The following is a 20959-nucleotide window of genomic DNA, read 5'->3' on the forward strand; positions in this document are numbered from 1 at the left end:
AGAACCAATCACTACCTCAGAGAGACTGCTGCCTACACTCAGAACCAATCACTACCTCAGACTGCTGCCTACACTCAGAACCAATCACTACCTCAGAGAGGCTGCTGCCTACACTCAGAACCAATCACTACCTCAGAGAGACTGCTGCCTACACTCAGAACCAATCACTACCTCAGAGAGACTGCTGCCTCCATTCAGAACCAATCACTACCTCAGAGAGGCTGCTGCCTACATTCAGAACCAATCACTACCTCAGAGAGGCTCCTGCCTACATTCAGAACCAATCACTACCTCAGAGAGGCTCCTGCCTACATTCAGACCCAATCACTGGCCATTTTAATAAATGGATCACTAGTCACTTAAACAATGGCATTTTAAATAATGCCACTTTAATAATGTTTACATATCTTACAGTATATACATATGATATGAGTAATGTATTTTATACCATCTACTACATCTTGCCTATACCACTCAGCCATCGCTCATCCATATATTTATATGTACATATTCTCATTCACCCCTTTAGATGTGTGTATTAGCTAGTTGTTGGGGGAATTGTTGGATTACTTGTTAGATATTACTACACTGTCGAAACTAGAAGCACAAGCACTTCGCTACACTCTCATTAACATCTGCTAACCAGGTGTATGTGACCAACACAATTTGATTTTGATTTAAAGCTTTTTTAATTTTTTGATAAACTAGCCGAGCCATTCTTAGCCTGTGGTGAAGAACGATGCAGTGTGAAAAGGCCTTTTAACATTGCGGGCTCTCTTAGCGTCTATAATATACGGTCTATAGCCAGAACATTCCCCTAAATATGCTAAGGTCATGTGGCTCGATGGCTGCTTTCAGGACAAAAAAACGATTTTATGTAAAAGACAATTTTTTTCTGCTGTTGTTGGCTCCAGACATTACTAGAGCAGTAGGAAAAAGTTATCGACTTTTCCGTGATCCACTAACATGTCTTCCACATCTCACGCAGGCACGCTGATTCTGACCCACATGGCATGACGTCCTGTTTGATGTGTACAGCAACGAAAAACAGTCTGTGAAGCAGTTTTATAGAGTTAGTATTCAACAACAGAAGAGACATGTCTCAGTTACAAATAAGGTTCTTTACGGATAACAAAAAGTAAGTATTTATTGCTGAATTGTAACGATAGCCACTAGCTAGTTAGCTTGCTCGTTGTCCAGTAAGCTAACTAGCTAACTTGCTAGCGAGCATGAAGGAGAACTCTATGGGAGTGTTAGCCATGCTGTTGGTAACGGTAATCATATTGTATCCTTAGCTGGCGAGTTGCATAAAGGTGCTTTCATAATGTTGATTAATTGAAGTTAGTGTGGGTTAGCCTGACCAGGGAAGATTGTAAATATAAATCCTATGGGTTATGTTTGCTAGCCTAGCCGGCAACTACACGTTCGAAGTTAGCTAGCCAACTCTCTATGTGTCTGTAAGCAGTGACTCAGTCATGTTAAATGATTGCTATAGAATAACCTACCAACGTTGTCCCTCAGATATTCAGTGGATGACGTCCCATTCTCCATCCCTGCTGCCTCAGAGGTGCAGGAACTCAGCAACGTCATCAACAAGCTGCTGGAAGCCAAGAATGGTGAGAATAGATTGTAGAATGGTGCTTTCCATTCGTTGGGGTTTAATGGCGGTTGGCATCCAATACAATGTGGCATTACAGCCACCGACTGTAGCTACCTGTGTCTGTTTCAACCGGGCATTCTGAAGACCTCGGTGACTACCTCCACAGTTACTACACTTGAGGCTGGTCCTCCAGACGTCTTCACTCCACCCCTACCACATCTCAGCTGGACCTTTCTACACACTGACGCTACATGGCCAAACTTCTGGCACTAACTGGATAACTCCTAACAACACCCTATCAGGGAGAACCTCATGGCACAGCATCAGGGCCAGACTCTCCTCCCTCCAGCCACCACATCAGGGCCAGACTCTCCTCCCTCCAGCCACCACATCAGGGCCAGACTCTCCTCCCTCCAGCCACCACATAGCACAGCATCAGGGCCAGACTCTCCTCCCTCCAGCCACCACATAGCACAGCATCAGGGCCAGACTCTCCTCCCTCCAGCCACTATATAGCACAGCATCAGGGCCAGACTCTCCTCCCTCCAGCCAACTCATAGCACAGCATCAGGGCCAGACTCTCCTCCCTCCAGCCACCACATAGCACAGCATCAGGGCCAGACTCTCCTCCCTCCAGCCACCACATAGCACAGCATCAGGGCCAGACTCTCCTCCCTCCAGCCACTATATAGCACAGCATCAGGGCCAGACTCTCCTCCCTCCAGCCACCACATAGCACAGCATCAGGGCCAGACTCTCCTCCCTCCAGCCACCACATAGCACAGCATCAGGGCCAGACTCTCCTCCCTCCAGCCACTATATAGCACAGCATCAGGGCCAGACTCTCCTCCCTCTAGCCACTATATAGCACAGCATCAGGGCCAGACTCTCCTCCCTCCAGCCACTATATAGCACAGCATCAGGGCCAGACTCTCCTCCCTCCAGCCACCACATAGCACAGCATCAGGGCCAGACTCTCCTCCCTCTAGCCACTACATAGCACAGCATCAGGGCCAGACTCTCCTCCCTCCAGCCACCACATAGCACAGCATCAGGGCCAGACTCTCCTCCGTCCAACCACCTCATGGCACAGCATCAGGGCCAGACTCTCCTCCCTCTAGCCACCACATAGCACAACATCAGGGCCAGACTCTCCTCCCTCCAGCCACCACATAGCACAGCATCAGGGCCAGACTCTTCTCCCTCCAGCCACCTCATAGCACAGCATCAGGGCCAGACTCTCCTCCCTCCAGCCACCTCATAGCACAGCATCAGGGCCAGACTCTCCTCCCTCCAGCCACCACATAGCACAGCATCAGGGCCAGACTCTCCACCCTCTAGCCACCTCATAGCATAGCATCAGGGCCAGACTCTCCTCCCTCCAGCCACCTCATAGCACAGCATCAGGGCCAGACTCTCCTCCCTCCAGCCACCTCATAGCACAGCATCAGGGCCAGACTCTCCTCCCTCCAGCCACCTCATAGCACAGCATCAGGGCCAGACTCTCCTCCCTCCAGCCACCTCATAGCACCGCCTCAGGGCCAGACTCTCCATCCACTCTATAGCACAGCATCAGGGCCAGACTGTCCTCCCTCCAGCCACTATATAGCACAGCATCAGGGCCAGACTCTCCTCCCTCCAGCCACCTCATAGCACAGCATCAGGGCCAGACTCTCCTCCCTCCAGCCACCTCATAGCACAGCATCAGGGCCAGACTCTCGTCCCTCTAGCAACCACATAGCACAGCATCAGGGCCAGACTCTCCTCCCTCCAGCCACCTCATGGCACAGCATCAGGGCCAGACTCTCCTCCCTCCAGCCACCTCATAGCACAGCATCAGGGCCAGACTCTCCTCCCTCCAGCCACTACATAGCACAGCATCAGGGCCAGACTCTCCTCCCTCCAGCCACTACATAGCACAGCATCAGGGCCAGACTTTCCTCCCTCCAGCCACTACATAGCACAGCATCAGGGCCAGACTCTCCACCCTCCAGCCACCACATAGCACAGCATCAGGGCCAGACTCTCCTCCCTCCAGCCAACTCATAGCACAGCATCAGGGCCAGACTCTCCTCCCTCCAGCCAACTCATAGCACAGCATCAGGGCCAGACTCTCCTCCCTCCAGCCACCACATAGCACAGCATCAGGGCCAGACTCTCCTCCCTCTGGCCACTATATAGCACAGCATCGGGGCCAGACTGTCCTCCCTCCAGCCACCAGATAGCACAGCATCAGGGCCAGACTCTCCTCCCTCCAGCCACCACATAGCACAGCATCAGGGCCAGACTCTCCTCCCTCCAGCCACCACATAGCACAGCATCAGGGCCAGACTCTCCTCCCTCCAGCCACCTCATAGCACAGCATCAGGGCCAGACTCTCCTCCCTCCAGCCACTACATAGCACAGCATCAGGGCCAGACTCTCCTCCCTCCAGCCACTACATAGCACAGCATCAGGGCCAGACTCTCCTCCCTCCAGCCACTACATAGCACAGCATCAGGGCCAGACTCTCCTCCCTCCAGCCACCTCATAGCACAGCATCAGGGCCAGACTCTTCTCCCTCCAGCCACCTCATAGCACAGCATCAGGGCCAGACTCTCCTCCCTCCAGCCACTACATAGCACAGCATCAGGGCCAGACTCTCCTCCCTCCAGCCACTACATAGCACAGCATCAGGGCCAGACTCTCCTCCCTCCAGCCACTATATAGCACAGCATCAGGGCCAGACTGTCCTCCCTCTAGCCACTACATAGCACAGCATCAGGGCCAGACTCTCCACCCTCAGCCACCACATAGCACAGTATCAGGGCCAGACTCTCCTCCCTCCAGCCACCTCATAGCACAGCATCAGTGCCAGACTCTCCTCCCTCCAGCCACCTCATAGCACAGCATCAGGGCCAGACTCTCCTCCCTCCAGCCACCTCATAGCACAGCATCAGGGCCAGACTCTCCTCCCTCCAGCCACCACATAGCACAGCATCAGGGCCAGACTCTCCTCCCTCCAGCCACCACATAGCACAGCATCAGGGCCAGACTCTCCTCCCTCCAGCCACCTCATAGCACAGCATCAGGGCCAGACTCTCCTCCCTCCAGCCACCACATAGCACAGCATCAGGGCCAGACTCTCCTCCCTCCAGCCACTATATAGCACATCATCAGGGCCAGACTCTCCTCCCTCCAGCCACTATATAGCACAGCATCAGGGCCAGACTCTCCACCCTCTAGCCACTATATAGCACAGCATCAGGGCCAGACTCTCCTCCCTCCAGCCACCTCGTAGCACAGAATCAGGGCCAGACTCTCCAGCCACCTCATAGCACAGCATCAGGGCCAGACTCTCCTCCCTCTAGCCACCACATAGCACAGCATCAGGGCCAGACTCTCCTCCCTCCAGCCATTATATAGCACAGCATCAGGGCCAGACTCTCCTCCCTCCAGCCACCACATAGCACAGCATCAGGGCCAGACTCTCCTCCCTCCAGCCACCACATAGCACAGCATCAGGGCCAGACTCTCCTCCCTCCAGCCACCACATAGCACAGCATCAGGGCCAGACTCTCCTCCCTCCAGCCACCTCATAGCACAGCATCAGGGCCAGACTCTCCTCCCTCCAGCCACCTCATAGCACAGCATCAGGGCCAGACTCTCCTCCCTCCAGCCACCACATAGCACAGCATCAGGGCCAGACTCTCCTCCCTCCAGCCACCACATAGCACAGCATCAGGGCCAGACTCTCCTCCCTCCAGCCACCTCATAGCACAGCATCAGGGCCAGACTCTCCTCCCTCCAGCCACCACATAGCACAGCATCAGGGCCAGACTCTCCTCCCTCCAGCCACTATATAGCACAGCATCAGGGCCAGACTCTCCTCCCTCCAGCCACTATATAGCACAGCATCAGGGCCAGACTCTCCACCCTCTAGCCACTATATAGCACAGCATCAGGGCAAGACTCTCCTCCCTCAAGCCACCTCGTAGCACAGAATCAGGGCCAGACTCTCCAGCCACCTCATAGCACAGCATCAGGGCCAGACTCTCCTCCCTCTAGCCACCACATAGCACAGCATCAGGGCCAGACTCTCCTCCCTCCAGCCATTATATAGCACAGCATCAGGGCCAGACTCTCCTCCCTCCAGCCACCACATAGCACAGCATCAGGGCCAGACTCTCCTCCCTCTAGCCACCACATAGCACAGCATCAGGGCCAGACTGTCCTCCCTCTAGCCACTATATAGCACAGCATCAGGGCCAGACTGTCCTCCCTCCAGCCACCTCATAGCACAGCATCAGGGCCAGACTCTCCACCCTCCAGCCACCACATAGCACAGCATCAGGGCCAGACTCTCCTCCCTCCAGCCACCACATAGCACAGCATCAGGGCCAGACTCTCCTCCCTCCAGCCACCTCATAGCACAGCATCAGGGCCAGACTCTCCTCCCTCCAGCCACTATATAGCACAGCATCAGGGCCAGACTCTCCTCCCTCCAGCCACCACATAGCACAGCATCAGGGCCAGACTCTCCTCCCTCCAGCCACCACATAGCACAGCATCAGGGCCAGACTCTCCTCCCTCCAGCCACCTCATAGCACAGCATCAGGGCCAGACTCTCCTCCCTCCAGCCACCACATAGCACAGCATCAGGGCCAGACTCTCCTCCCTCCAGCCACCACATAGCACAGCATCAGGGCCAGACTCTCCTCCCTCCAGCCACTATATAGCACAGCATCAGGGCCAGACTCTCCTCCCTCCAGCCACCTCATAGCACATTATCAGGGCCAGACTCTCCTCCCTCCAGCCACCACATAGCACAGCATCAGGGCCAGACTCTCCTCCCTCCAGCCACCACATAGCACAGCATCAGGGCCAGACTCTCCTCCCTCCAGCCACCTCATAGCACAGCATCAGAGCCAGACTCTCCTCCCTCCAGCCACCACATAGCACAGCATCAGGGCCAGACTCTCCTCCCTCTAGCCACCTCATAGCACAACATCAGGGCCAGACTCTCCTCCCTCCAGCCACCACATAGCACAGCATCAGGGCCAGACTCTCCTCCCTCCAGCCACCACATAGCACAGCATCGGGGCCAGACTCTCCTCCCTCCAGCCACCTCATAGCACAACATCAGGGCCAGACTCTCCTCCCTCCAGCCACCACATAGCACAGCATCAGGGCCAGACTCTCCTCCCTCCAGCCACCTCATAGCACAGCATCAGGGCCAGACTCTCCTCCCTCCAGCCACTACATAGCACAGCATCAGGGCCAGACTCTCCTCCCTCCAGCCACTACATAGCACAGCATCAGGGCCAGACTCTCCTCCTTCCAGCCACCACATAGCACAGCATCAGGGCCAGACTCTCCTCCCTCCAGCCACCTCATAGCACAGCATCAGAGCCAGACTCTCCTCCCTCCAGCCACCTCATAGCACAGCATCAGGGCCAGACTCTCCTCCCTCCAGCCACCTCATAGCACAGCATCAGGGCCAGACTCTCCTCCCTCCAGCCACCTCATAGCACAGCATCAGGGCCAGACTCTCCTCCCTCCAGCCACCACATAGCACAGTATCAGGGCCAGACTCTCCTCCCTCCAGCCACCTCATAGCACAGTATCAGGGCCAGACTCTCCTCCCTCCAGCCACCTCATAGCACAGCATCAGGGCCAGACTCTCCTCCCTCCAGCCACCACATAGCACAGCATCAGGGCCAGACTCTCCTCCCTCTAGCCACCTCATAGCACAGCATCAGGGCCAGACTCTCCTCCCTCCAGCCACCTCGTAGCACAGAATCAGGGCCAGACTCTCCAGCCACCTCATAGCACAGCATCAGGGCCAGACTCTCCTCCCTCCAGCCACCAGATAGCACAGCATCAGGGCCAGACTCTCCTCCCTCCAGCCACTATATAGCACAGCATCAGGGCCAGACTCTCCTCCCTCCAGCCACCACATAGCACAGCATCAGGGCCAGACTCTCCTCCCTCCAGCCACCACATAGCACAGCATCAGGGCCAGACTCTCCTCCCTCCAGCCACTACATAGCACAGCATCAGGGCCAGACTCTCCTCCCTCCAGCCACCACATAGCACAGCATCAGGGCCAGACTCTCCTCCCTCCAGCCACCACATAGCACAGCATCAGGGCCAGACTGTCCTCCCTCTAGCCACCACATAGCACAGCATCAGGGCCAGACTGTCCTCCCTCTAGCCACTACATAGCACAGCATCAGGGCCAGACTCTCCACCCTCAGCCACCACATAGCACAGTATCAGGGCCAGACTCTCCTCCCTCCAGCCACCACATAGCACAGCATCAGGGCCAGACTCTCCTCCCTCCAGCCACCTCATAGCACAGCATCAGGGCCAGACTCTCCTCCCTCCAGCCACCTCATAGCACAGCATCAGGGCCAGACTCTCCTCCCTCCAGCCACCTCATAGCACAGCATCAGGGCCAGACTCTCCTCCCTCCAGCCACCACATAGCACAGCATCAGGGCCAGACTCTCCTCCCTCCAGCCACCACATAGCACAGCATCAGGGCCAGACTCTCCTCCCTCCAGCCACCTCATAGCACAGCATCAGGGCCAGACTCTCCTCCCTCCAGCCACCACATAGCACAGCATCAGGGCCAGACTCTCCTCCCTCCAGCCACCACATAGCACAGCATCAGGGCCAGACTCTCCTCCCTCCAGCCACTATATAGCACAGCATCAGGGCCAGACTCTCCTCCCTCCAGCCACTATATAGCACAGCATCAGGGCCAGACTCTCCACCCTCTAGCCACTATATAGCACAGCATCAGGGCCAGACTCTCCTCCCTCAAGCCACCTCGTAGCACAGAATCAGGGCCAGACTCTCCAGCCACCTCATAGCACAGCATCAGGGCCAGACTCTCCTCCCTCTAGCCACCACATAGCACAGCATCAGGGCCAGACTCTCCTCCCTCCAGCCATTATATAGCACAGCATCAGGGCCAGACTCTCCTCCCTCCAGCCACCACATAGCACAGCATCAGGGCCAGACTCTCCTCCCTCTAGCCACCACATAGCACAGCATCAGGGCCAGACTGTCCTCCCTCTAGCCACTATATAGCACAGCATCAGGGCCAGACTGTCCTCCCTCCAGCCACCTCATAGCACAGCATCAGGGCCAGACTCTCCACCCTCCAGCCACCACATAGCACAGCATCAGGGCCAGACTCTCCTCCCTCCAGCCACCACATAGCACAGCATCAGGGCCAGACTCTCCTCCCTCCAGCCACCTCATAGCACAGCATCAGGGCCAGACTCTCCTCCCTCCAGCCACTATATAGCACAGCATCAGGGCCAGACTCTCCTCCCTCCAGCCACCACATAGCACAGCATCAGGGCCAGACTCTCCTCCCTCCAGCCACCACATAGCACAGCATCAGGGCCAGACTCTCCTCCCTCCAGCCACCTCATAGCACAGCATCAGGGCCAGACTCTCCTCCCTCCAGCCACCTCATAGCACAGCATCAGGGCCAGACTCTCCTCCCTCCAGCCACCACATAGCACAGCATCAGGGCCAGACTCTCCTCCCTCCAGCCACCACATAGCACAGCATCAGGGCCAGACTCTCCTCCCTCCAGCCACCACATAGCACAGCATCAGGGCCAGACTCTCCTCCCTCCAGCCACTACATAGCACAGCATCAGGGCCAGACTCTCCTCCCTCCAGCCACCACATAGCACAGCATCAGGGCCAGACTCTCCTCCCTCCAGCCACCACATAGCACAGCATCAGGGCCAGACTGTCCTCCCTCTAGCCACCACATAGCACAGCATCAGGGCCAGACTGTCCTCCCTCTAGCCACTACATAGCACAGCATCAGGGCCAGACTCTCCACCCTCAGCCACCACATAGCACAGTATCAGGGCCAGACTCTCCTCCCTCCAGCCACCACATAGCACAGCATCAGGGCCAGACTCTCCTCCCTCCAGCCACCTCATAGCACAGCATCAGGGCCAGACTCTCCTCCCTCCAGCCACCTCATAGCACAGCATCAGGGCCAGACTCTCCTCCCTCCAGCCACCTCATAGCACAGCATCAGGGCCAGACTCTCCTCCCTCCAGCCACCACATAGCACAGCATCAGGGCCAGACTCTCCTCCCTCCAGCCACCACATAGCACAGCATCAGGGCCAGACTCTCCTCCCTCCAGCCACCTCATAGCACAGCATCAGGGCCAGACTCTCCTCCCTCCAGCCACCACATAGCACAGCATCAGGGCCAGACTCTCCTCCCTCCAGCCACCACATAGCACAGCATCAGGGCCAGACTCTCCTCCCTCCAGCCACTATATAGCACAGCATCAGGGCCAGACTCTCCTCCCTCCAGCCACTATATAGCACAGCATCAGGGCCAGACTCTCCACCCTCTAGCCACTATATAGCACAGCATCAGGGCCAGACTCTCCTCCCTCAAGCCACCTCGTAGCACAGAATCAGGGCCAGACTCTCCAGCCACCTCATAGCACAGCATCAGGGCCAGACTCTCCTCCCTCTAGCCACCACATAGCACAGCATCAGGGCCAGACTCTCCTCCCTCCAGCCATTATATAGCACAGCATCAGGGCCAGACTCTCCTCCCTCCAGCCACCACATAGCACAGCATCAGGGCCAGACTCTCCTCCCTCTAGCCACCACATAGCACAGCATCAGGGCCAGACTGTCCTCCCTCTAGCCACTATATAGCACAGCATCAGGGCCAGACTGTCCTCCCTCCAGCCACCTCATAGCACAGCATCAGGGCCAGACTCTCCACCCTCCAGCCACCACATAGCACAGCATCAGGGCCAGACTCTCCTCCCTCCAGCCACCACATAGCACAGCATCAGGGCCAGACTCTCCTCCCTCCAGCCACCTCATAGCACAGCATCAGGGCCAGACTCTCCTCCCTCCAGCCACTATATAGCACAGCATCAGGGCCAGACTCTCCTCCCTCCAGCCACCACATAGCACAGCATCAGGGCCAGACTCTCCTCCCTCCAGCCACCACATAGCACAGCATCAGGGCCAGACTCTCCTCCCTCCAGCCACCTCATAGCACAGCATCAGGGCCAGACTCTCCTCCCTCCAGCCACCTCATAGCACAGCATCAGGGCCAGACTCTCCTCCCTCCAGCCACCACATAGCACAGCATCAGGGCCAGACTCTCCTCCCTCCAGCCACCACATAGCACAGCATCAGGGCCAGACTCTCCTCCCTCCAGCCACTATATAGCACAGCATCAGGGCCAGACTCTCCTCCCTCCAGCCACCTCATAGCACATTATCAGGGCCAGACTCTCCTCCCTCCAGCCACCACATAGCACAGCATCAGGGCCAGACTCTCCTCCCTCCAGCCACCACATAGCACAGCATCAGGGCCAGACTCTCCTCCCTCTAGCCACCTCATAGCACAGCATCAGGGCCAGACTCTCCTCCCTCCAGCCACCTCGTAGCACAGAATCAGGGCCAGACTCTCCAGCCACCTCATAGCACAGCATCAGGGCCAGACTCTCCTCCCTCCAGCCACCAGATAGCACAGCATCAGGGCCAGACTCTCCTCCCTCCAGCCACTATATAGCACAGCATCAGGGCCAGACTCTCCTCCCTCCAGCCACCACATAGCACAGCATCAGGGCCAGACTCTCCTCCCTCCAGCCACCACATAGCACAGCATCAGGGCCAGACTCTCCTCCCTCCAGCCACTACATAGCACAGCATCAGGGCCAGACTCTCCTCCCTCCAGCCACCACATAGCACAGCATCAGGGCCAGACTCTCCTCCCTCCAGCCACCACATAGCACAGCATCAGGGCCAGACTGTCCTCCCTCTAGCCACCACATAGCACAGCATCAGGGCCAGACTGTCCTCCCTCTAGCCACTACATAGCACAGCATCAGGGCCAGACTCTCCACCCTCAGCCACCACATAGCACAGTATCAGGGCCAGACTCTCCTCCCTCCAGCCACCACATAGCACAGCATCAGGGCCAGACTCTCCTCCCTCCAGCCACCTCATAGCACAGCATCAGGGCCAGACTCTCCTCCCTCCAGCCACCTCATAGCACAGCATCAGGGCCAGACTCTCCTCCCTCCAGCCACCTCATAGCACAGCATCAGGGCCAGACTCTCCTCCCTCCAGCCACCACATAGCACAGCATCAGGGCCAGACTCTCCTCCCTCCAGCCACCACATAGCACAGCATCAGGGCCAGACTCTCCTCCCTCCAGCCACCTCATAGCACAGCATCAGGGCCAGACTCTCCTCCCTCCAGCCACCACATAGCACAGCATCAGGGCCAGACTCTCCTCCCTCCAGCCACCACATAGCACAGCATCAGGGCCAGACTCTCCTCCCTCCAGCCACTATATAGCACAGCATCAGGGCCAGACTCTCCTCCCTCCAGCCACTATATAGCACAGCATCAGGGCCAGACTCTCCACCCTCTAGCCACTATATAGCACAGCATCAGGGCCAGACTCTCCTCCCTCAAGCCACCTCGTAGCACAGAATCAGGGCCAGACTCTCCAGCCACCTCATAGCACAGCATCAGGGCCAGACTCTCCTCCCTCTAGCCACCACATAGCACAGCATCAGGGCCAGACTCTCCTCCCTCCAGCCATTATATAGCACAGCATCAGGGCCAGACTCTCCTCCCTCCAGCCACCACATAGCACAGCATCAGGGCCAGACTCTCCTCCCTCTAGCCACCACATAGCACAGCATCAGGGCCAGACTGTCCTCCCTCTAGCCACTATATAGCACAGCATCAGGGCCAGACTGTCCTCCCTCCAGCCACCTCATAGCACAGCATCAGGGCCAGACTCTCCACCCTCCAGCCACCACATAGCACATCATCAGGGCCAGACTCTCCTCCCTCCAGCCACCACATAGCACAGCATCAGGGCCAGACTCTCCTCCCTCCAGCCACCTCATAGCACAGCATCAGGGCCAGACTCTCCTCCCTCCAGCCACTATATAGCACAGCATCAGGGCCAGACTCTCCTCCCTCCAGCCACCTCATAGCACAGCATCAGGGCCAGACTGTCCTCCCTCCAGCCACCTCATAGCACAGCATCAGGGCCAGACTCTCCTCCCTCCAGCCACCTCATAGCACAGCATCAGGGCCAGACTCTCCTCCCTCCAGCCACCTCATAGCACAGCATCAGGGCCAGACTCTCCTCCCTCCAGCCACTATATAGCACAGCATCAGGGCCAGACTCTCCTCCCTCCAGCCACCTCAAAGCACATTATCAGGGCCAGACTCTCCTCCCTCCAGCCACCACATAGCACAGCATCAGGGCCAGACTCTCCTCCCTCCAGCCACCACATAGCACAGCATCAGGGCCAGACTCTCCTCCCTCCAGCCACCTCATAGCACAGCATCAGAGCCAGACTCTCCTCCCTCCAGCCACCACATAGCACAGCATCAGGGCCAGACTCTCCTCCCTCCAGCCACTACATAGCACAGCATCAGGGCCAGACTCTCCTCCCTCCAGCCACTACATAGCACAGCATCAGGGCCAGACTCTCCTCCCTCCAGCCACCACATAGCACAGCATCAGGGCCAGACTCTCCTCCCTCCAGCCACCACATAGCACAGCATCAGGGCCAGACTCTCCTCCCTCCAGCCACCACATAGCACAGCATCAGGGCCAGACTCTCCTCCCTCCAGCCACCACATAGCACAGCATCAGGGCCAGACTCTCCTCCCTCCAGCCACCACATAGCACAGCATCAGGGCCAGACTCTCCTCCCTCCAGCCACCACATAGCACAGCATCAGGGCCAGACTCTCCTCCCTCCAGCCACTATATAGCACAGCACCAGGGCCAGACTCTCCACCCTCTAGCCACTATATAGCACAGCATCAGGGCCAGACTCTCCTCCCTCCAGCCACCTCATAGCACAGCATCAGAGCCAGACTCTCCTCCCTCCAGCCACCACATAGCACAGCATCAGGGCCAAACTCTCCTCCAGCCACCACATAGCACAGCATCAGGGCCAGACTCTCCTCCCTCCAGCCACCACATAGCACAGCATCAGGGCCAGACTGTCCTCCCTCCAGCCACCTCATAGCACAGCATCAGGGCCAGACTCTCCTCCCTCCAGCCACTATATAGCACAGCATCAGGGCCAGACTCTCCTCCCTCCAGCCACCACATAGCACAGCATCAGGGCCAGACTCCTCCCTCCAGCCACTATATAGCACAGCATCAGGGCCAGACTCTCCTCCCTCCAGCCACCACATAGCACAGCATCAGGGCCAGACTCTCCTCCCTCCAGCCACCTCATAGCACAGCATCAGGGCCAGACTCTCCTCCCTCCAGCCACCTCATAGCACAGCATCAGGGCCAGACTCTCCTCCCTCCAGCCACTATATAGCACAGCATCAGGGCCAGACTCTCCTCCCTCCAGCCACCACATAGCACAGCATCAGGGCCAGACTCTCCTCCCTCCAGCCACCACATAGCACAGCATCAGGGCCAGACTCTCCACTCTCCAGCCACTATATAGCACAGCATCAGGGCCAGACTCTCCTCCCTCCAGCCACCACATAGCACAGCATCAGGGCCAGACTCTCCTCCCTCTAGCCACCCCATAGCACAACATCAGGGCCAGACTCTCCTCCCTCCAGCCACTATATAGCACAGCATCAGGGCCAGACTCTCCTCCCTCCAGCCACTACATGGCACAGCATCAGGGCCAGACTCTCCTCCCTCCAGCCACTATATAGCACAGCATCAGGGCCAGACTCTCCTCCCTCCAGCCACTACATAGCACAGCATCAGGGCCAGACTCTCCTCCCTCCAGCCACTACATGGCACAGCATCAGGGCCAGACTCTCCTCCCTCCAGCCACTATATAGCACAGCATCAGGGCCAGACTCTCCTCCCTCCAGCCACTATATAGCACAGCATCAGGGCCAGACTCTCCTCCCTCCAGCCACTATATAGCACAGCATCAGGGCCAGACTCTCCTCCCTCCAGCCACCACATAGCACAGCATCAGGGCCAGACTCTCCTCCCTCCAGCCATTATATAGCACAGCATCAGGGCCAGACTCTCCATCCACTATATAGCACAGCATCAGGGCCAGACTCTCCTCCCTCCAGCCACCTCATAGCACAGCATCAGGGCCAGACTCTCCTCCCTCCAGCCACCTCATAGCACAGCATCAGGGCCAGACTCTCCTCCCTCCAGCCACTACATAGCACAGCATCAGGGCCAGACTCTCCTCCCTCCAGCCACCACATAGCACAGCATCAGGGCCAGACTCTCCTCCCTCCAGCCACTATATAGCACAGCATCAGGGCCAGACTCTCCTCCCTCCAGCCACTACATAGCACAGCATCAGGGCCAGACTCTCCTCCCTCCAGCCACTACATAGCACAGCATCAGGGCCAGACTCTCCTCCTTCCAGCCACCACATAGCACAGCATCAGGGCCAGACTCTCCTCCCTCCAGCCACCACATAGCACAGCATCAGGGCCAGACTCTCCTCCCTCCAGCCACCACATAGCACAGCATCAGGGCCAGACTCTCCTCCCTCCAGCCACCACATAGCACAGCATCAGGGCCAGACTCTCCTCCCTCCAGCCACCACATAGCACAGCATCAGGGCCAGACTCTCCTCCCTCCAGCCACCACATAGCACAGCATCAGGGCCAGACTCTCCTCCCTCCAGCCACCACATAGCACAGCATCAGGGCCAGACTCTCCACCCTCCAGCCACCTCATAGCACAGCATCAGGGCCAGACTCCTCCCTCCAGCCACCTCATAGCACAGCATCAGGGCCAGACTCTCCTCCCTCCAGCCACCACACAGCACAGCATCAGGGCCAGACTCTCCTCCCTCCAGCCACCACACAGCACAGCATCAGGGCCAGACTCTCCTCCCTCCAGCCACCTCATAGCACAGCATCAGGGCCAGACTCTCCTCCCTCCAGCCACCACATAGCACAACATCAGGGCCAGACTCTCCTCCCTCCAGCCACCACATAGCACAGCATCAGGGCCAGACTCTCCTCCCTCCAGCCACCACATAGCACAGCATCAGGGCCAGACTCTCCTCCCTCCAGCCACCACATAGCACAGCATCAGGGCCAGACTCTCCTCCCTCCAGCCACCACATAGCACAGCAGGGCCAGACTCTCCTCCGTCCAGCCACCACATAGCACAGCATCAGGGCCAGACTCTCCTCCCTCCAGCCAGCCACTACATAGCACAGCATCAGGGCCAGACTCTCCTCCCTCCAGCCACCACATAGCACAGCATCAGGGCCAGACTCTCCTCCCTCCAGCCACTATATAGCACAGCATCAGGGCCAGACTCTCCTCCCTCCAGCCAACTCATAGCACAGCATCAGGGCCAGACTCTCCTCCCTCCAGCCACCACATAGCACAGCATCAGGGCCAGACTCTCCTCCCTCCAGCCACTATATAGCACAGCACCAGGGCCAGACTCTCCTCCCTCCAGCCAACTCATAGCACAGCATCAGGGCCAGACTCTCCTCCCTCCAGCCACCACATAGCACAGCATCAGGGCCAGACTCTCCTCCCTCCAGCCACCACATATCACAGCATCAGGGCCAGACTCTCCTCCCTCCAGCCACTATATAGCACAGCATCAGGGCCAGACTCTCCTCCCTCCAGCCACCACATAGCACAGCATCAGGGCCAGACTCTCCTCCCTCCAGCCACTATATAGCACAGCATCAGGGCCAGACTCTCCTCCCTCTGGCCACCACATAGCACAGCATCAGGGCCAGACTCTCCACTCTCCAGCCACCACATATCACAGCATCAGGGCCAGACTCTCCTCCCTCCAGCCACTTCATATATCAGAGGAGGTTGGTGCCACCTTAATTGGGGAGGACGGACTCGTGCTAATGGCTGGAGTGGAATGGTATCAAACACTTGGTTTCCATGTGATGCCGTTCCATTTGCTCCGTTCCGGACATTATTATGAGCCGTTTTCCCCTCAGCAGTTTACACTCAGGAGACATCTGAGCCCCCCAGGTCTATAGGAAGACGTGTGTTTACACTCAGGAGACATCTGAGCCCCCCAGGTCTATAGGAAGACGTGTGTTTACACTCAGGAGACATCTGAGCCCCCCAGGTCTATAGGAAGACGTGTGTTTACACTCAGGAGACATCTGAGCCCCCCAGGTCTATAGGAAGACGTGTGTTTACACTCAGGAGACATCTGAGCCCCCCCCAGGTCTATAGGAAGACGTGTGTTTACACTCAGGAGACATCTGAGCCCCCCCAGGTCTATAGGAAGACGTGTGTTTACACTCAGGAGACATCTGAGCCCCCCAGGTCTATAGGAAGACGTGTGTTTACACTCAGGAGACATCTGAGCCCCCCCAGGTCTATAGGAAGACGTGTGTTTACACTCAGGAGACATCTGAGCCCCCCCCAGGTCTATAGGAAGACGTGTGTTTACACTCAGGAGACATCTGAGCCCCCCAGGTCTATAGGAAGACGTGTGTTTACACTCAGGAGACATCTGAGCCCCCCCCAGGTCTATAGGAAGACGTGTGTTTACACTCAGGAGACATCTGAGCCCCCCCCAGGTCTATAGGAAGACGTGTGTTTACACTCAGGAGACATCTGAGCCCCCCCCAGGTCTATAGGAAGACGTGTGTTTACACTCAGGAGACATCTGAGCCCCCCAGGTCTATAGGAAGACGTGTGTTTACACTCAGGAGACATCTGAGCCCCCCCCAGGTCTATAGGAAGACGTGTGTTTACACTCAGGAGACATCTGAACCCCCCAGGTCTATAGGAAGACGTGTGTTTACACTCAGGAGACATCTGAGCCCCCCAGGTCTATAGGAAGACGTGTGTTTACACTCAGGAGACATCTGAGCCCCCCCCAGGTCTATAGGAAGACGTGTGTTTACACTCAGGAGACATCTGAGCCCCCCCCAGGTCTATAGGAAGACGTGTGTTTACACTCAGGAGACATCTGAGCCCCCCAGGTCTATAGGAAGACGTGTGTTTACACTCAGGAGACATCTGAGCCCCCCCCAGGTCTATAGGAAGACGTGTGTTTACACTCAGGAGACATCTGAACCCCCCAGGTCTATAGGAAGACGTGTGTTTACACTCAGGAGACATCTGAGCCCCCCAGGTCTATAGGAAGACGTGTGTTTACACTCAGGAGACATCTGAGCCCCCCAGGTCTATAGGAAGACGTGTGTTTACACTCAGGAGACATCTGAGCCCCCCAGGTCTATAGGAAGACGTGTGTTTACACTCAGGAGACATCTGAGCCCCCCAGGCCTATAGGAAGACGTGTGTTTACACTCAGGAGGCATCTGAGCCCCCCAGGTCTATAGGAAGACGTGTGTTTACACTCAGGAGACATCTGAGCCCCCCAGGTCTATAGGAAGACGTGTGTCTACACTCAGGAGACCAATATTCCATGCCGATGTCCACTCCATGTCTTATATGGCTTTTTGTCACATTACACATATTGTTGAACTATTATTCTCCAATTGAATTATTTCAGGACTGGTGCTGTCTTGGTTTGACCTAGATCACTGATGAATGTATTAGCATCATATTGGGTGTCTCATCTTTGTGTGTGTGCTTTGTTGTTGTAGGGTCTCACAGCCAGATTGAGTTTGACTTCCTGGTGCGAGGTCAGTTCCTGCGGACATCGTTGTCAAATCACATGGAGGCTGAAAGCATCTCAACGGTGAGTAGAACCTCTGGACGGTAGTAGCCCCCTCTGGACGGTAGTAACCCCCTCTGGACGGTAGTAACCCCCTCTGGACGGTAGTAGCCCCCTCTGGACGGTAGTAGCCCCCTCTGGACGGTAGTAACCCCCTCTGGACGGTAGTAACCCCCTCTGGACGGTAGTAACCCCCTCTGGACGGTAGTAACCCCCTCTGGACGGTAGTAGCCCCCTCTGGACGGTAGTAGCCCCCTCTGGACGGTAGTAACCCCCTCTGGACGGTAGTAGCCCCCTCTGGACGGTAGTAGCCCCCTCTGGACGGTAGTAGCCCCCTCTGGACGGTAGTAGCCCCCTCTGGACGGTAGTAGCCCCCTCTGGACGGTAGTAGCCCCCTCTGGACGGTAGTAGCCCCCTCTGGACGGTAGTAGCCCCCTCTGGACGGTAGTAGCCCCCTCTGGACGGTAGTAGCCCCCTCTGGACGGTAGTAGCCCCCTCTGGACGGTAGTAGCCCCCTCTGGACGGTAGTAGCCCCCTCTGGACGGTAGTAACCCCCTCTGGACGGTAGTAGCCCCCTCTGGACGGTAGTAACCCCCTTTGGACGGTAGTAGGACCTCTGGACGGTAGTAACCCCCTCTGGACGGTAGTAGCCCCCTCTGGACGGTAGTAGCCCCCTCTGGACGGTAGTAACCCCCTCTGGACGGTAGTAACCCCCTCTGGACGGTAGTAACCCCCTCTGGACGGTAGTAGCCCCCTCTGGACGGTAGTAACCCCCTCTGGACGGTAGTAGCCCCCTTTGGACGGTAGTAGGACCTCTGGACGGTAGTAACCCCCTCTGGACGGTAGTAGCCTCCTCTGGACGGTAGTAACCCCCTCTGGACGGTAGTAACCCCCTCTGGACGGTAGTAGCCCCCTCTGGACGGTAGTAGCCCCCTCTGGACGGTAGTAGCACCCTCTGGACGGTAGTAGCCCCCTCTGGACGGTAGTAACCCCCTCTGGACGGTAGTAGCCCCCTCTGGACGGTAGTAGCCCCCTCTGGACGGTAGTAGCCCCCTCTGGACGGTAGTAACCCCCTCTGGACGGTAGTAGGACCTCTGGACGGTAGTAGCACCCTCTGGACGGTAGTAGCACACTCTGGACGGTAGTAGCCCCCTCTGGACGGTAGTAGCCCCCTCTGGACGGTAGTAGCCCCCTCTGGACGGTAGTAGCCCCCTCTGGACGGTAGTAGCCCCCTCTGGACGGTAGTAGGACCTCTGGACGGTAGTAACCCCCTCTGGACGGTAGTAGCCCCCTCTGGACGGTAGTAGGACCTCTGGACGGTAGTAGCCCCCTCTGGACGGTAGTAGCCCCCTCTGGACGGTAGTAGCCCCCTCTGGACGGTAGTAGGACCTCTGGACGGTAGTAGCACCCTCTGGACGGTAGTAGCACCCTCTGGACGGTAGTAGCACCCTCTGGACGGTAGTAGCCCCCTCTGGACGGTAGTAGCCCCCTCTGGACGGTAGTAGGACCTCTGGACGGTAGTAGCCCCCTCTGGACGGTAGTAACCCCCTCTGGACGGTAGTAGCCCCCTCTGGACGGTAGTAACCCCTTCTGGACGGTAGTAACCCCCTCTGGACGGTAGTAGCCCCCTCTGGACGGTAGTAACCCCTTCTGGACGGTAGTAGCCTCCTCTGGACGGTAGTAACCCCCTCTGGACGGTAGTAACCCCCTCTGGACGGTAGTAACCCCCTCTGGACGGTAGTAGCCCCCTCTGGACGGTAGTAGCCCCCTCTGGACGGTAGTAGGACCTCTGGACGGTAGTAACCCCCTCTGGACGGTAGTAGGACCTCTGGACGGTAGTAACCCCCTCTGGACGGTAGTAACCCCCTCTGGACGGTAGTAGGACCTCTGGACGGTAGTAGCCCCCTCTGGACGGTAGTAACCCCCTCTGGACGGTAGTAACCCCCTCTGGACGGTAGTAACCCCCTCTGGACGGTAGTAACCCCCTCTGGACGGTAGTAACCCCCTCTGGACGGTAGTAGCCCCCTCTGGACGGTAGTAGCCCCCTCTGGACGATAGTAGCCCCCTCTGGACGGTAGTAACCCCCTCTGGACGGTAGTAGCCCCCTCTGGACGGTAGTAGCCCCCTCTGGACGGTAGTAACCCCCTCTGGACGGTAGTAGCCCCCTTTGGACGGTAGTAGGACCTCTGGACGGTAGTAACCCCCTCTGGACGGTAGTAGCCTCCTCTGGACGGTAGTAACCCCCTCTGGACGGTAGTAGCCCCCTCTGGACGGTAGTAACCCCCTCTGGACGGTAGTAGCCTCCTCTGGACGGTAGTAGCACCCTCTGGACGGTAGTAGCACCCTCTGGACGGTAGTAGCACCCTCTGGACGGTAGTAGCCCCCTCTGGACGGTAGTAACCCCCTCTGGACGGTAGTAACCCCCTCTGGACGGTAGTAACCCCCTCTGGACGGTAGTAGCCTCCTCTGGACGGTAGTAGCCCCCTCTGGACGGTAGTAACCCCCTCTGGACGGTAGTAGCCCCCTCTGGACGGTAGTAACCCCCTCTGGACGGTAGTAACCCCCTCTGGACGGTAGTAACCCCCTCTGGACGGTAGTAGCCCCCTCTGGACGGTAGTAACCCCCTCTGGACGGTAGTAGCCCCCTCTGGACGGTAGTAGCCCCCTCTGGACGGTAGTAACCCC

General features: G+C 57.7%; 1 protein-coding gene across 1 annotated transcript; it reads left to right on the top strand.

Annotated features, from left to right (window-relative positions):
• The first annotated feature begins 589 nt into the window (after positions 1-589).
• On the top strand, positions 590-18338 carry LOC129849561 (ribosome biogenesis protein wdr12-like). The gene is made up of 3 exons (XM_055916391.1): positions 590-1138; positions 1522-1616; positions 18205-18338. Exons 1-3 carry the CDS (start codon positions 1098-1100, stop codon positions 18321-18323), a joined length of 255 nt encoding a protein of 84 aa, XP_055772366.1. The 5' UTR covers positions 590-1097; the 3' UTR covers positions 18324-18338.
• The last annotated feature ends 2621 nt before the right edge of the window (positions 18339-20959 follow it).

The sequence above is a fragment of the Salvelinus fontinalis genome, unplaced genomic scaffold (genome assembly GCF_029448725.1).
Source record: "Salvelinus fontinalis isolate EN_2023a unplaced genomic scaffold, ASM2944872v1 scaffold_1539, whole genome shotgun sequence".
NCBI lineage: Eukaryota > Metazoa > Chordata > Actinopteri > Salmoniformes > Salmonidae > Salvelinus > Salvelinus fontinalis.

Excerpts from the sequence above, each read along its gene's own strand:
- LOC129849561 (XM_055916391.1), top strand. The coding sequence starts at position 1,098 with ATGTCTCAGTTACAAATAAGGTTCTTTACGGATAACAAAAA. Across the intron at positions 1,139-1,521 it reads TTCTTTACGGATAACAAAAA|ATATTCAGTGGATGACGTCC; the intron begins GTAAGTATTTAT and ends GTTGTCCCTCAG. Across the intron at positions 1,617-18,204 it reads GCTGCTGGAAGCCAAGAATG|GGTCTCACAGCCAGATTGAG; the intron begins GTGAGAATAGAT and ends TTGTTGTTGTAG.